Source organism: Hyperolius riggenbachi, chromosome 1 (genome assembly GCF_040937935.1).
Source record: "Hyperolius riggenbachi isolate aHypRig1 chromosome 1, aHypRig1.pri, whole genome shotgun sequence".
NCBI classification, from domain to species: domain Eukaryota; kingdom Metazoa; phylum Chordata; class Amphibia; order Anura; family Hyperoliidae; genus Hyperolius; species Hyperolius riggenbachi.
In genome coordinates, this window is record NC_090646.1 from 63,938,577 (window position 1) to 63,955,593 (window position 17,017).

General features: G+C 42.3%; 1 protein-coding gene across 1 annotated transcript; it reads right to left on the bottom strand.

The window, feature by feature from the left end:
• Positions 1-1,657: 1,657 nt before the first annotated feature.
• On the bottom strand, positions 1,658-12,053 carry LOC137545374 (vasotocin-neurophysin VT-like). The gene is made up of 3 exons (XM_068266541.1): positions 11,934-12,053; positions 8,907-9,105; positions 1,658-1,837 (listed from the first exon to the last, which is right to left on the bottom strand). Exons 1-3 carry the CDS (start codon positions 12,051-12,053, stop codon positions 1,674-1,676), a joined length of 483 nt encoding a protein of 160 aa, XP_068122642.1. The 3' UTR covers positions 1,658-1,673.
• Between the last annotated feature and the right edge of the window lie 4,964 nt (positions 12,054-17,017).

The window sequence follows — 17,017 nt, forward strand, 5'->3', positions numbered from 1 at the left end:
TATTCAATGGCTTTTTCTCCTAAGTTTTCTCCTTTGTGATGTTTTCATTCCTTATGAAAAAATGACATTTAAGCCACCAGTTAGCAAGAAAATACTTGACTGTAATTTTTCACCTATATTTTAGTCAGGGCCGGTTCAAGTAACAATGGGGCCCTAGGGCAAAGTTAGCCTGGGGGCCTCCCAACAGACACCCCCCGACCAAAAAGAGTCATTAGAGGCCCTTTGTTGCAGCCAAATTTCCCTCCTGGGCCCCTGAACTGGCTGCTGACCCTCCCCCAATCACCTCCCAACTTAACAGACTCTGCAGAGTCCCTGGGGAGCAACAGTTAAGATGGGGAGGGACACCTTGGGGGCCCCTACAGGCTCTGGGGCCCTGGAGCAGCTGCCCATTTTTTCCTATGGTAGCTCCGGCCCTGATTTTAGTACCTTTTCAATTGCAAAGTGCTGAAATTTTTATTTGTAAGCAGAAGAAAAATATCCTAGGAGAAAACGTTTCTACCATGCAAGAAAATACTTAAAATAAGTTAGATATATTGCATTTTAACCTACTTTTTAGTACTTGTTCAATTGCTTAGTGCTGAAAATGTATTTTTTGATAAGATACTGTAAAAAAAATACCTCCTAGGAGAAAAGTCAGAAGAAAACGTTAATTGGATAAGGGCCATTGGCCTTTATTCATTTCCCTTTTTCTCCTAAGTTTTCTCCTAGGAGATAATTCTTCATCTTCTGTCTAAAATAACTTTTCACCACTCTCCAATTGAAAAAGTACCAAAAAGTAGGAGAAAAAGTTTGGTTAAAATTATTAGAGTATTTTCCTGCTTGCTGGTGGCTACAAGGGTGTAAAAATATCACCTAGGAGTAACATTGTAGAAAAAATGAATTATAGCAGATCAGGCAAATTGTGTTGTGTTGGCATATGAGTTATGCAACAAAAATGCACAATTAAAAATAAAACAGCTGGAGGGCCGAGTTTGCCCATGCCTGCTTATCTTATCTCTAGTTAATCAGCAAATGTAATCAGTGCCGGCAAATGTAATCAGTGTCGGCCAGGAGACACTCTCTGCCTGTGTCTTCACTCTACTCCCTCCCCCCCCCCCTCTCTCTGCTGAAAACAGTGCCTTGGTAACAGCTGAGCCACTTCAGCCGAAACGGAGGAGGGGCAGAGTGAAGACACAGGCAGAGAGATTCTTGCCGGCAATTACTAATTTTGCAGTTAGCCAGAGGCAAGCAAAATCGTACTGCTCTTTGCAGTAAATATGAACGTTTTTAAACACAGGGAATGCTTTCAAATGTTATTTTATGCACCTTAGAGTAGCTACTCAAATTTTAGTTTTGGGAATATAATTCCAGAGACGCTATGTTTTTTTCAAGTTTGTGATAAAATGAGAACATGTCTGTCTCTTTCTAGATGTTAATGCTGTATTATAACACATTTTACTGCAAGACAATTTTCAATACAATTTGGTCCACTGTAAACTGTGTGCGTATCGTGTCATGTTCAATAATGGACAGCCGCATACAGCAGTGCAATAAAAGACTTTATTGGCTCTTTGTACAATAAACTGTCAGCCATTTTTTTTCAATACATTTATAAATAAAGGTTTGGCGACAGACCAGCAATCATATATCAAGCATGTGTTACAAAGTGAGGTCACGGAGGCACGTGGCTGCGCTTAAAAAACGTGGTGCTTTGGTGGCTGCTGCCTGTTTGCCATGTGCATGAGTCTCAGGAGGAGGTTGCTGGCTGATCCGTCCATCTGGGTCATGTTCTGGTCTGCGGAGCCCTGTCTCCTCTCACTGTCTTCATCCAGGCAGCTGGAGTCCAGTGTGCAACTTTCTGCCACGGCACAAAACAAAAGCAGGTTAAAGTGGATCCAAGGTGAACTTTTACTCATTGCATAATTGTGTTCCTTTCCTATTGTGTATAGGGCATTCCTCAAGCCAAATACTTTTTTGTTTTTGTTTTAATACTCTAATTCCTTATAAACTAAATAAACCACGCTCACAGGTTTTCAGAGAGCCTTGGCAGTAGCAAGGGCTCATGGGAGCTCAGTCTGGGCATGAGGAGGAGGAGGTGTTACTAGCCATTGATTTCAGAGGCAGAGGGGAGGAGGGAGGAGGGGGATTAGGTTTTTTTCACAGGCTTAGTGATCAAGATACAGATAAGCTTGCCTCTGTGTAATGTCTACAAACAACATGGCTGCTGACATTGTATCACAGGAAGAAATTATCATTTTCTATTAAAGCTGTTGGCAGCTAGATGTGCTGTGTAAACTATCTAAACTTTAGATAAGATATATAGATAAGTTACTTGTTATAGTTAGTTTTTCATCTCGGATCCGCTTTAAACAACCTGAATAAGAAATGGGATTACTAGGTAAAGTACATGTACATTTATAATGACTAATACTAAAGGTTCTGTAACATCCCAATATAAAAAAAATTACAAAAAAGTGCCCCAAAAGTAAATATAAATCCTTTTTTTCTAAAATAGGACCCTATATGTCCCCATATATTTGTTTACCTTTTCTGGGTGACTTTGTATAACTGCAAAGCCACAGTAAGAAGCTTATCTCAGAATGCAAATAGCATAAAGCTTCCTATTTTGGATAAGATAAGGACACTGTAACCAGAAGTCCTCTCTTTAGAAGAGCTTACTTAGTGAAGTAAGCCTGTTGTCTTGGTGTGGTGATGTTTGCTGTGGGAGGGACAGTAACCTGTGGCAGAAGGGAGGGAAAATTACGACTTAACCAGGTTAAAAAAAAAAAAGAAAAGGGCAGAAGTGATGTCACATTTGGCATCACAGAGAAACAGTAAATATGGAAACCAGAAGAAATATTTTTTTCTTTTTCTCATATCACATTTCTCCTAAATCAGTTAATACGGGCTTGTTTGGTGTTGGGTTTCCTAATTCATGTTTTCAATCAGTGAATATCGGTTTCTAAAAGACCATTGCCATGCCCCATGATGGATTGCAAATTCACAAAAAAAGCAATACTAAGTTACAGTACCTGAACTAAAAAATGGATTAAAAAATAAATTCCTGACCACAATAGGAAGCATTTCTGATTATCTCACAGCCCGCTATTTTAGAGTTGGGTCCTTCTAAACCTATTTTACCAGGGCTTCTCAAACATCTTATTTTGTGGCCACATTCCCGCTGTGTATGAGCTGATCTGTACTGGGCATGTGCAAGTATGGCACGCCCCAGAGAAGAAAGTCACTTGTGCACTCCTTTTTCCCTTCATGTAAGATTGCTTTGTTCTACTGGGCATGCTCAGACCATACTAGCACATGCCTAGTAGGGAGAAGCTTGTACTCTGACAGGAGCTAGGCCACAAGAAGATGGGCTGGAAGAGGACAAATCAGAGGCTCCCAATCAATCAGCACTACTGAAGTAAGTACATTCACCAATATCACATGACTAGAGATGGGAGCAGCTAGCCAATGAGAGCATCCTAGTGAGGGAGGAATGGGCGGCCACAATTAACACTCAGACTGAAGTCTCATTCAATGAACATCTACAAAAGGCGATTTCAGAGCAAAGAAAATGCCAGACATGGAGTTATGAAGTAGCAACATGTCATTTTCACAGATTCATCTTTATTTACTTTAGACACAAGTTGATTTTAGAACTTTAATGCCTATGAAATTTGCATGTCTGTGCTTTCTTCAATAAATATGCTGAAATGACCTGGCTGGCTGCATTCTATAGCTCCTTGCTGGAAGGAGAGTAGGAATTGCCTCTTTAGAACAGAGCTGATCACCTGACCCCCTCTAACTCCTCCCACATCTCTGTGGCCAGCCCTGCAGCAGCCTCCCTGCTCAGTGTTTAACCAGTCCCACACAAGAGTAGCTTGTACCCACTCCTAGTTCTTCCCAGACTGCTTCATGTAGGTAATCATAGGATATGAGAGAGATATTTCGATGGGACAGAGATTACTCTTCTCTCAGGCAAACAGCATCTGATAATGACACAATGATAAAGTCAGCGCTGCAAATGCAGCAAATCAGGTAATAAAATGACTATTAAAAATCGTTTATGTGCAATGTATGTAAGTTAGTGTATTGCAAATTATAGTATAGTTCAGTGCATTAAAAAACACCAGCCTACACTATATATAGTACATGTTTTCTAATGCTCATATATTTAAACAAATCAGCTCCATCCAAAAGTCATCTTTTTGCTTTAGGAATAAGTGGTGGTGGAGTGTTAGAACTAAAATTACTTAATATAAATATGAGAAGGATAAAAACGTTAGTTTTTTAATCACTGTCTTTGTCCCTTCTGGAAATACATCCTTTCACTTCTTGTAACAGTGACGGAATCTGAAGGGTTTAAAGCAGGGGTGTCAAACTCAAGCATAAAGTGAGCTGCAATTGAACACTGGGACCAAGTCGCAAGCCAACATCAATGTCTTGTGGCCACCTCCCTTACTTATACAGTTCCCTGGTGTCTAATGCACCCCATATATAGTTCCCTGGTGTCTAGAGACCCTCCTCCTTCCCTTACACACCTCCCTGGTATCTAGTGCCCCCCCTACCCTATACAGTTCCCTGATGTCTAATGCCCCCCTCCCCTATACAGTTCCCTGGTGTGTAGTAGTCCTCCCTCCCCACCCTATACAGTCCCCTGGTGTTAAGTGATCCTCTCTCCCTCCCCTATACAGTTTCCTGGTGTCTAGTGGACCCCTTCCTCCCCTGTACAGTTCCCTAGTGTCTAGTGGCCCTTTCCCTCCCTCATACAGTTCCTTGGTGTTTATTGGCCCTTTCCCTCCCTTATACATTTTCCTAGTGTCTAGAGCAGGCATGGGCAAACTCGGCCCTCCAGCTGTTACGGAACTACAAGTCCTACAATGCATTGCAGGAGTCTGACAGCCACAGTCATAACTCATAAAGGCAAATGCTTTGTGGGACTTGTAGTTCCGTAGCAGCTGGAGGGCCTAGTTTGCCCATGCCTGCTCTAGAGGCCCAACTCCCTCCCCAACAGAGCCCCCTGTTGTCTAGTGCTTCCACCTCTCCATATGGCTTCCCTGGTCATCTAGAGCTTCATCTCCAATATATTCCCTGGTGGTCTATAGTGGGCCAAACAGGCCCATATTTACATCACAGGAGCCTATAGGCACAGATGTCCTGGCACCCTAGACTTCACCCTCCATGAACCCACAAGCCCCCACCGAACCGCACTGCAAGTGTGCAGTCTGTCCCAGCTGTCACTTCTCCCTTACTTCCCTTGCCTGTCATAGGTAGCTACAGGTGTCCCTATGTATTAGGTAGCCAGAGGTACCCTCTCTTAGTATTAAGTAGCTAATGGTGCCTCTAATTGAAGAAAGATCTCGTCAATGGAATCCCGAGAGCTGGGGTCATTTACGCTCAGCTCGGGACTCTGCATAGGGAATGAGGGAGGGAGGCAGGTAATCAGGGAAGGCAGTGAGCCACCTTTCCATCATCAGGTGCCTTTAGGCATGTGCCTACAGTGCCTTATGGTAAATTCGGCCCTGGGGCCAAACATAATGCAAAGCGGCGAAACCACTCAGGGGCAAAATTTAATGGCTCTGCAAGCCAGATTTGTCCCGCGGGTCAGAGTTTGACATGTATAGTAAGGGAATCTGTAGCCATAGGGATATGAAGGCTGCCACATTTATTTCCTTTTAAACAATACCAGTTGCCTGGCAGCCCTGCTGATCTTTCTGTCAGTAGTGTCTGAATCACACACCTGAAACAAGCATGTGACTTGTCAGATTTTTGTCAGAAACATCTGATCTGCATGCTTGTTTGGAGTCTATGGCTAAAAGTATTAGGCTCCATTCACACTATACAGATTATGGTGCTATACAATTGTTATTCAATCGCATCCCAACATATCTAAAAAGTTGCATTGCGTGTTAACAGTGCAGTGCAACCATACAGTGCAGCATACAGTACAATGAAAGTATGCTTCACTCCCCTGTAAATATGCATGTTATCCTGTACACACTGCCTGCTGTGCATTACCTGACCAGACCACACCGCAATCAATGTGATAGCCCCATAGGAATATCATTGTATCTGTATTGTAATGCGATGATATTGTCTGTTGTGACATGACACAATGGACATAGTGTGAAAGGATCTTTAAAGACAGAGGATCAGCACGACTGCCAGACAAATGATAGATAGGTAAATATTAAATAAACATGTTAGCCTACATATCCCTCAGGGAGCCCACATATCCCTCCTTTCAGGCTCCCTTTAAAGTAAAATTGTAGCGAGAAGTATATGGAGACTTTCATGTTTATTTCCATTTAAACAATACCAGTTGCCTGGCAGTCCTGCTGATCTTTCTGACTTCAATGATGTTCGTATGACATGCTGGAAACAAGTGAATTAGTGCAGATTAGTGCAGCAGCCAGATTTTGCTCAGAGCTCCTGATCTGCATACTTGTTCTGGGTCGGTGGGCTGAAGTACAGGATCAGCATGACAGACAGGCAATTGATCTTATTTATAAGGAAATAAATATATTAGCAGCCTCTATAACCCTCTGACTAGAGGGATAACTTTAAAGAGACACTGAAGCGAAAAAAAAATGATGATATTATGATTTGTAAGTGTAGCACAGCTAAGAAATAAAACATTAAGATCAGATACATCAGTCTAATTGTTTCCAGTACAGGAAGAGTTGAGAAACTCCAGTTGTTATCTCTATGCAAACAAGCCATTAAGCTCTCCGACTAAGTTAGTCGTGGAGAGGGCTGTTATCTGACTTTTATTATCTCAACTGTTCCTGAACTATTTACTTTTCCTCTGCTAGAGGAGAGGCCATTACTTCACAGACTGCTCTGAAAGACTCATTTTGAATGCTGAGTGTTGTGTAATCTGCACATATTATAGAATGATGCAATGTTAGAAAAAACACTATATACCTGAAAATAAAAGTATGAGAATATTTTCTTTGCTGCTAATTTTCTAGTAATTATTCATAGTACACAACCAATTCACTATATCATATTTTTTTTTCGCTTCAGTGTCTCTTTAAGACCTTCAGTCACTACCAGAAACCGCCACTGAAAGCCTTTTATTATGAGCTGCAGTGAAACTTCCTGTCCTCTTAGTGGTTGCTGAGTGTGAGGTGGTGTAAAAAAAAACAAAGCATTAAGGACACCTGAGGCAAGACAAGAGGGATATAAAAGCTGCCATATTTATTTTTAAACAATGCAAATTTCCTGGCTGTCCTGCTGATTCTCTGCCTCGAATACTTTTAGCCGTAGACCCTGAACAAGCATGCAGACTAGAAGTTTGATTTAAAGAGTACCAGAGATGTAAAAAAAACTTTAAGAAGCAAATACTTACCTAAGGAGAAGGAAACCTCTGGATCCTCCCACACTGTCCTCTGGATCCTCCCATGCTGTGCTCTGGATCCTCCCACACTGTCCTCTGGATCCTCCCATGCTGTGCTCTAGATCCTCCCACACTGTGCTCTAGATCCTCCCACACTGTGCTCTGCATCCTCCCACACTGTCCCCTCCCCTGGATACACCCACTCTGTCCTCTGGATCCTCCCATGCTGTCCTCTGGATCCTCCCATGCTGTGCTCTGGATTCTCCCACTCTGGCCTCTGGATCCTCCCATGCTGTCCTCTGGATCCTCCCATGCTGTGCTCTGGATCCTCCCACACTGTCCTCTGGATCCTCCCATGCTGTCCTTCACCATTGCACAAACTCCAACTTACTGTGCAGGTGCGGCCTTACTTGCGCAGACGCAGTACAACTGTGCTCGTGCCTGAAGATGAATGCAACCCCAATGTAATTAACAACTACCGACAAGCCCTTGTCGGTAATCTTCGGGGGGGGGGTCTGCACTCTGCCAGGGGGGGGGGGTGGAGGACAGCGCGCACAGCTTCTTTAGGATCCAGAGGCTTCCCCCTTCCTAGGTAAGTATCTACTTTTTGACCTGAGTTTTAGCTTGGGTACACGTTAAGTCTGGATTTGTCTCATGCTCGTTTCAGGTGTGTAAATCAGACACTACTGATGCATGAAAGATTATCAGGATAGCCAGGCAACTGGTATTATTTAAAAGGGTATAAATATGGCAGCCTCCATATCTCTCTTTAGCTGTCATTTAAAGAATACCAAGATGAATTATTTTTTCAGTATTTATAATTTATATCTCTTCTATTATAGCACTGGGAGAGATTGGCCTGCCAGCTCTTTCTTCTTGGTAACAGGAAAATTACAATGAGCAGGTGTCTAGCTTAAAGGGCGGATGTCATCCATTTTAGGTAAAAAGAAAAAAACATACATTTATGTTCCTCAGCCCCTTCCCTGTAATAATGCAGCCTTGTCTATCTCTTTTACAGTCTTTTATATATGGTTCAGATGATATGATTAAGATGAAATGGAGCCCTAGGCAAGATAGCAGTTTTTGCCCACTGCTGATGATCACCTGACTTTTTAGTGAGATTTGGTGGGGGGGGGGCAGCATCCACCGGGCCCCTGGACTCTCTCCGGGCCCTAGGCAACTGCTTAGGTTTGCCTTGTGGATGATCTGGCAATGTCTCTCAGTCTCCATGTATGTGAAGGGCAAGTGAAGCCCTGCTATGTCCTCACTTCTGCCCTCCCTGTGTTACCTGCCTCTCTTCTCATTCATCTCTATTATGCAGAGAACTACAAATCCCACAATGCAGTGGGCACCTCACTTCTTGTTCGTCATCAATGCTAGTCCTCTGCACTGCAAGTGAGCAGGGATTGCATAAGGAAATAAAGATATCTGTGTGGAGGAAAGGAGAGCGGCTAGTATGCATCTATTAGGTATTTTACATATATTTCATTTATCAAGTTTCAAACCACTTTAAATAAGGCTAATCATACTGACTGTTCTTTTATATCCTATCACCTTTAATAATCAGGCTGATGAGTGAATCTCTTACCATCACTGCAGCATAGTCCTGGAGCTGCGCATCGGCCACCGTTACAAGGTTTGCCCCCAGCCTCGCAGGGGGAGGGTAAGTAGTTCTCTTCTACACAGCGGAATGTCTCTGGAGTGCCAATGTAACAGCCTAAATCTTCCCCACAGCAAATGTTTGGTCCGAAGCAATTCCCTCTGTTCCCCGGACCACATGGTATGCACTGCAAAAACACCAAAATGTCACTGTTGTCTTCCTAAAACATCTGACTGATATGATCAGTTTCAAAGCCACGTACACACCTTAAAGAAAACATCCGAGTAAAAGGAACAAAACAAAAAAGAAGATCTACTTACCCGGGGCTTCATTCAGCCCTTGGCAGCTGATCTGTCCCTTGTCGCAGCTCCGGCGGTCCCGGGGTCTCCTCTGTCTGCCTGTGCAGAATGCACCCGAGCACTCTCGCGCTCGCACAGGTGCGGAATACACCGACCTAGTGAGGTCTGCATCTGCAACAGAGGAGACCCCGGGACCCCGGAGCTGCAGTGAGGGACAGATCTGTTGCCACTGGGGATGAGATTTCTGTCTAGCCTTCTTGTCTACCATTCTCCCAATCCTCACGGTGCGCACACTGTCAATGGTACTGCAACAAGTACTGCACCTGACACACGCTGTCCAAGGTGCTAAAACTAGCACTGAATCTCACGCACCCTGTCCAAGGTGCTGAAACTAGTACTGCATCTCACACACACTGTCTAAGGTGCTGAAACTAGTACTACATCTCACGCACACTGTCCAAGGTGCTAAAACTAGTATTGCATCTCATACACACTGTCCAAGGTGCTGAAACTGGTATTGCATCTCACATACACTGTCCAAGGTGCTAAAACTAGTACTGCATCTCATGCACACTGTCCAAGGTGCTGAAACTGCATCTCACGCACACTGTCTGAGGTGCTGAAACTAGTACTACATCTAACGCACACTGTCCAAGGTGCTGAAACTTACACTTGATCTCACACACACTGTCCAAGGTGCTGAAACCAGTACTGCATCTCACACACACTGTCCAAGGTGCTGAAACCAGTACTGCATCTCACACACACTGTCCAAGGTGCTGAAACCAGTACTGCATCTCACACACACTGTCCAAGGTGCTGAAACCAGTACTGCATCTCACACACACTGTCCAAGGTGCTGAAACCAGTACTGCATCTCACACACACTGTCCAAGGCGCTGAAACAAGTACTGGAAGTCCAAATTCATATAACTACATACTCTGACCATCAAGTATTAACATGCTGATAAGTAGAGGGTTAATGGCAATAAGCAATTAGAATCTGTTGCATAAATGGAAATATTTCCAGGTATGCATGGCAATACTTGTATGTGCACTGCAGCTATTTGATTTCAAGGATGATATTTCCTTGCAGAGCCAGTTAGTAATGAGCAAAAAAAATATTCTAATATTCTAATTAACAATCATGCAGGAGTGAATATTGTAATAAATATTTTTATAAAATCACAGGAGCTAGCAAACTAAAGTTATCCATATAAAGTAGACTCACAGTTATCCAGAACTTCACTAACCAGCAGTCTCAACCAACCAGCACAAATCACTGGCAGTCCTTAAAGTGATGAAGGCCAACTTCATAGGTTGTTTGTGGGCTCTGCTGTGCTTATAGACTGGGTTCCAGAGCTCCCTTAAGGTTACCATACTTTCAGTTACGGTATTGTAACATTTAAAACAGAGTTCATGGTATACATATATAGAGTAGGGTATAGAACTGTATTAGCCAGGCCTATTTTTAACATTGAGACTCTCTGGGCAACTAGTAAGCACACTTATCCAATGCTGGATAACTGAGACTATACTGTACTGCCTGAGACACCTGATCCGGGAAGTGATTGCTTCCTCATCAGCATTTAAGCGAGGAGTGGTGACAGTATTTCTGCCCTGAATAAGTTAACTTCAATCATAATTCAGAAGAAATCTTTACAAAAATTGACCAAGCCGCCAACACCGCTAGCTCTGTACTATGTGATGGAGTACAAAGCAATATGGGCATTTATCACACCTGATCAATAAAAAATGACTGTGATGACCATTAAGCTTACAAAGTTTATTTGACAATAAAGCCATGCCCTAGTTTTTAGCTATTTTTTTTTATTTTGTAGCTGTATGGAATTGACCATCTAATTGAGTAAAATATGGTGTACTGTATGACTAACTTAAGTTTTTATCTGTGAGAACTCAGCAGCAGTTTTGATATTGCAAATTCCCCCAAGAACTTCCTATTCTGCATGCCTGCGTCGCTTCTAAAGTCATCAATTTTTGTCAAGCCCGGTCAAACTAATTTCAACATAATTTGGACAATTTAGAGGTTTCCAGACATAATGAGAGACTAGAAAAATCACCTTCATACTCAAAAGGTTGCTATACCTTAATCCAGGTAGCATATGCCGGTGCTCTTTTCCTGCAGGTACACCACTCCTGCCTATAACGTGTGATCGAATGTTGTAGAAAAAGGCACTCAACAGGCTTCAAACTTGCGTTTGTAGTTTATTGAGCAAGACACACTACATGTTACAAGTCACCTGACCCTTCCTCAAGTGTAGTACTAGTTTCACACTTGAGGAAGGGTCAGGTGACTTGTAACATGTAGTGTGTCTTGCTCAATTAACTACAAACGCAAGTTTGAAGCCTGTGGTGTGCCCTTTTCTACAACATTGGATAATGAGAGACTACAAGTCCAGTCATCCTGAAGCAGTTAGTTCTTGCATTAGTAAGACAACTAAAGTCTTCAAAGCCAGACTACCACTACTCTACTTTGCTGGGATTTGTAGTTCCACAAGCCGATAGGACAGAAGATCAAATCATGCAGTGACTTACAACTCTACAACAACTAAACCACATTTGGTGCAGCAACGATTATGGAACTATAAGTCCCAGCATGCCTTTTTTAAAAAAATATAATCTGAAACAAAGTTAATAGCATTAGCCACAAAAACACTGTGTAAGAAGCAGTAGATTGCAATGTCAGATACTGCACCTGTCTCGGCTCTGTTTCTGAGTAGGACCTCTTGCCTCCTCTGGGGCAGTTCTGGATGTAGCAGGCTGAGGATAAGGCGAGGAGGCACAGGAAGCAGGCAGGGACGGCAGTGTCAGGCATGATGACAGGCAAGCGGTGCAGCGAGAGTGGTGTACGGAGAGACAGTGCAAACCTGCTCCTGGGAGTTCTGATTTCTCCACCTGTCTCAGCTCCCTATTTATACCCCCATGCTTTTATTCCTAATGTCGACGTAATTGTTTGTGTCCTATTGTTAAGCAGCCTCTGTTTAGCATCCAAACAATGAGTGACAAGCAATTAAGAGAGTCAGGCTATTCATTTGTCATCGTCATTAGCAGCCTTTACTTAGTCACAACAGACCGCACAGCACCTTCACTTTCTATGCTGCTATTAAAAGTGTACTGTAGATATGTGAATCAATGTACAGTCATGTCATAGGAAACATGTTCATGCCTTCAGTCCATGGGCAACATGCAAATGACGAGTGTGTGTGTATTACGCGGCTAAGGGGGGGGGGGGGTGTATTTGTTAGAATTATGCTGATATTTCTTTCATTATACTGTTATTGTTAATGCTGGAAGGATTATTCTCATGTTAATATGCAGGAAAAGGGGGTAACCGTGCTATACAGCAGAGTTATTGTACAGACGATTGTTTGACTTCTTCTGTTATGGAAGAAAAAGGAAAAAAAAACAGTACACAGAAAATATAAATTAAAAATAAGAGACACAAAAGCCTGAGCTACACACCTTCAAATGCTTTAGACACAAAGATAAAACATAAAAAAAAAAAGAAATTAAATAAAAACTGGATGTTGTTTTCACATTGGATTGTGGGATTTATTCACTGTTCTTGCTGTTTAACAATTTAAAGCCCAACGCCAACCTAAATGTGTTTGTTTTATTTGTTTGTTTGCTTTTGTGAAGGAATTTTAGAAATTCTGTCAATTTGTTATTTCTGTCTGTGGCCCTATTTGGGACTTGGGAGATCTTGTTATTTCTCACATACACAGAAGGACATGAAATGACTGGATTTTTTTTAATTGAATAAAAAATGTAATTGAACTTCCCATTTTTATAGATGTAAGAAGACTAGTAGTGACTTATTTTCTGATACATTTTTATGAAAATCGAATCTTGTAGGATAGATTGCCCATTGTTTTTATTTATAGACCCAAAAAAATGTTTGCAAATTTTTTAGTCATTATTTTATTTATAATTGACATTTTCCACATGTGTGGTTGGTACATTGGTCATATTTTTTAAATGTTACAGTCAGACAGAAAAATGTATGAAGAGAGATTGTGGAAAACTGTATACTAACCTTCGGTAGTTTTCCTTTCCTGGTGTTTCTCCATGGCAGCATACTATTGGGCAAAAGCCCCGCCTCCTTTTGCCCAGTAGGACGTCTTAAGATGTTAAATAGACTAGATTCACCCCATGCTAGTATTCTATATAATTTAGTACGAGCCGACAGCATAGGGTGGGCCCGTATGCTGCCATGGAGAAACACCAGGAAAGGAAAACTACCGAAGGTTAGTATACAGTTTTCCACATTCCCTGGTGTTTTCCATGTCAGCATACTATTGGGCAATAACTAGACAACAAGGGATGGGTATGCTGAACAAATTTAATGAAAGAAAACAATATTAAACAGAAATATGGTCACAAGGCAGTAGAAATTGTAGAAGCAATAACTTTTTTACCAAATTCTACAGTAGACAGTGAAGCTGGATCTACACAGTAGTGCCTCAAAAATGTATGACCTGAGGCCCAGTTGGCCGCCCTACATACAGTTGAAAGAGAGGTATTCACAAAAGCTGCCCAAGAAGAAGCTAGACTTCTCGTGGAATGGGCATTAATGTCCTGCGGGGGCTGTAAGTCGTTTGACTTATAAGCCTCTTGGATAAGTGACACTATCCAATTGGCCAAAGTTCTTGTGGAGGCCATTTTGCCTTTCCTATAACCTTTTGGAACAATAAATAGACGATCAGAGTCTCTGATATCTTTTGTCGCTTCGATGTAAGTCTTAACCGTGGAAGGTACATCTAAAGGATGTAACTTAGTAGGATCTTCCTTAACTTTGAAGCTTGGCAATGTCCACTCTTGGTTGAGATGGAAGGAGGAAGTAACCTTTGGCAGGAAAGAATGAATTGGGTGTAAAACCAATCTGTCTTCAAAGAACACCAGAAATGGCTCTTTGTAGGAGAGAGCCTGCAATTCCGATATTCTTCTACCTGAGGTTATTGCAATAAGAAATGCGGTCTTTTTTGATAAATTCTGTAGAGAGGCTGAACTATTTTGCCAAAGATCAGAATCCGTGAGAAAGTTCAGAACTAAGGGCAAGTCCCATTTGGGAAACCTAGGCTTAATTGGGGGTTTTAGCTTAATGGCTGCCTTGAAGAATTGTTTGACAAGCGGATCTGATGACCAGGACACTCCTGAAATTGATGAGATTGCAGAGACATGTCGTCTTAGTGTAGAGTATGACAACTTCATTTCTAAGCCCTTCTGTAGAAAAGATAACAAATTACCAACTTTCATTGTGGAAACCTGAAAACCAGCGACAGAGGCGAACTCCATAAAAGTTTTCCAAACCCTGTTATAGGAGGCCGAGGTGGAAGGTTTCTTTGATTTTAGCAATGTATTTACCACATTAGACGGGCAACCTGAAGCTAATAGCCTAGCCCTTTCAAATGCCAGCCCATCAGGTTGAGCCTCTGAGGATTTTGATGGATAAATAATCCCTGAGATAGGAGGTTTGGTATGTTTGGTAACGGGACTGGATCTTCCAACTTCAGTTGCCAAAGAAGGGGAAACCAAGGCCTCCCCGGCCAGAAGGGCAGTATCGCAAGGACTGTTATTTTGTGGGTTCTCAACTTCAAAAGAAACCTGTGAATGATTGATGTGTCTGTGAACTGGGATGTGACTTTGTTTCCACAACGGTAACCACCGACTTCGTGGACTGCGATTTTCCCTTTGACTTTGCATGATAATCTGTACTGCATCCCTCCCGGGCATCTTGATTGTATTTTAAATCCGACCCGTTTCTGCAAACAAATATGCAGAAATTAGTACTAATCTTCTGGCTCAATTTAATTACCCATCACTTACCAACCTTACCTATTTGATTTCGATTTCGACTTCGATTTCGATTTCGAACTCGAATTTTGGTGTTCTCCTTTCCTCTTCCCCATATTTAAGCAGCTAAAATTAAGAAAGATATTGGTTTTACCAATCTTTCCAATATACTCAGGAAGCAGAAAGACATGTATGTATTTCAGAATTTTTTCCATATTAAATCCCAATAATTTTATATAAATACATGAATACACATCTAGGAAGATATACCTATATATACACCTGTATATACACATCTATATACATATACATATGCAATATACTCATATCTGAATATGCAAATATGGTAATTCATTACACCTAAGCATAGCATAGAACACTGAAGTAAAACCATATGCATGGAGTTGAACAACCTGCAAAGGAATCAAGAAAAACAAATACAGGAAGGAGATTGCCCAAAGCAGTACTCCATAGCAATATGCATAAGCCAGGAGCGGCTAAAACGACCGCTTACCGGTGATAGCAGGAGCAGGAGAATAGGTCCGTGCTGGCAGCAGCTGAAAATGCTACTGAAAGCGCTGCTTAAAGAGAAACTCCGACCAAGAATTGAACTTTATCCCAATCAGTAGCTGATACCCACTTTTACATGAGGAAAATAATGATTTTCACAAACAGACCATCAGGGGGCGCTGTATGACTGATTTTGTGCTGAAACCCCTCCCACAAGAGGCTCTGGTACCGTACGGTACTCTGGGCAAACTGCCACAATGTAACAATGTTCAGACAGGAAATAGCTGCTTACAGCTGTCTGTTAAAGCCAGACCAGCTACATAATCTGCCCACAGTAACAATGTCACCATGTAAAACATGTCAGAATGTGAATCTGGGAGAGGAAAGATTTTACAATGAGCAAACACTGACTAAATCATGTATACATAATTATTGTAAAAATGAAGCACTTTTTTTATTACATTATTTTCACTGGAGTTCCTCTTTAAGAAGCCCCAGTGGAAGTACGCTGAGAAAAGGGCAATTCTGCCCAAAACAAAGATGGCCGCCGAACTACTTCCTGTTCACGGAAGTAAAACCAGCCTCTAGCCGCGCGCGCGCGGCTATACACACAGGATCCTAGGCACTGCAGAGGGCTGGCAGCAACAGACTACACAGACAGACTGAGGGAAAAAACTTTCTAGTAAACTAAAAACAGGTAACCATTACAGCCTATTGATGAATAGTACAACAGGATAAGGAAGGCAAATCAGGCAAGGCAAACAAATGTGTTTAAAAAATGCTTTTAACAACAGCGCTGCAGGGGAGGCTCAATGCTATTTAAACATTTAGTGAGCACGCAGGATTTTAAAAAACTGTCCCAGAGAACACCAGAGGGGACTCCATACCTTTTTAGAGCCTTTAGCTACAGAAGATATGGACCACGACAGGAGAGCCAAACTGTCGGTGCCCGCCCGAGGCGGAGGTAAGGTTTTTGAAAGAGGTCCTGCTGGAGGCGAGGACATAAAAAAGAATACTAGCATGGGGTGAATCTAGTCTATTTAACATCTTAAGACGTCCTACTGGGCAAAAGGAGGCGGGGCTTTTGCCCAATAGTATGCTGACATGGAAAACACCAGGGAAATAAACAGTGTGAGTGTGTGTGTGTGTGTGTGTGTGTGTGTGTGTGTGTGTGTGTGTGTGTACGTGTGTGTGTGTGTGTGTGTGTGTGTGTGTGTGTGTGTGTGTGTGTGTGTGTGTGTGTGTGTGTGTGTGTGTGTGTGTGTGTGCGTGTGTGCGTGTGTGGTGTGTGCGTGTGTGTGTGGTGTGCTGTGTGTGTGTGTGTGTGTACGTGTGTGTGTGTGTGTGTGTGTGTGTGTGTGTGTGTGTGTGTGTGTGTGTGTGTGTGTGTGTGTGTGTGTGTGTGTGTGTGCGTGTGTGGTGTGTGCGTGTGTGGTGCGTGTGTGTGTGTGCGGTATGCTGTTTGTTTGGTGTGCT

What these genes read in the sequence shown, in the direction of transcription:
- LOC137545374 (XM_068266541.1), bottom strand. Translation starts at nt 12,053, where the DNA reads ATGCCTGACACTGCCGTCCCTGCCTGCTTCCTGTGCCTCCTCGCCTTA. An exon ending in CAGAAACAGAGCCGAGACAG is followed by an intron (nt 9,106 to 11,933) that starts GTGCAGTATCTG and finishes GTGTTTTTGCAG; the next exon opens with TGCATACCATGTGGTCCGGG. An exon ending in AGGACTATGCTGCAGTGATG is followed by an intron (nt 1,838 to 8,906) that starts GTAAGAGATTCA and finishes GTGCCGTGGCAG; the next exon opens with AAAGTTGCACACTGGACTCC.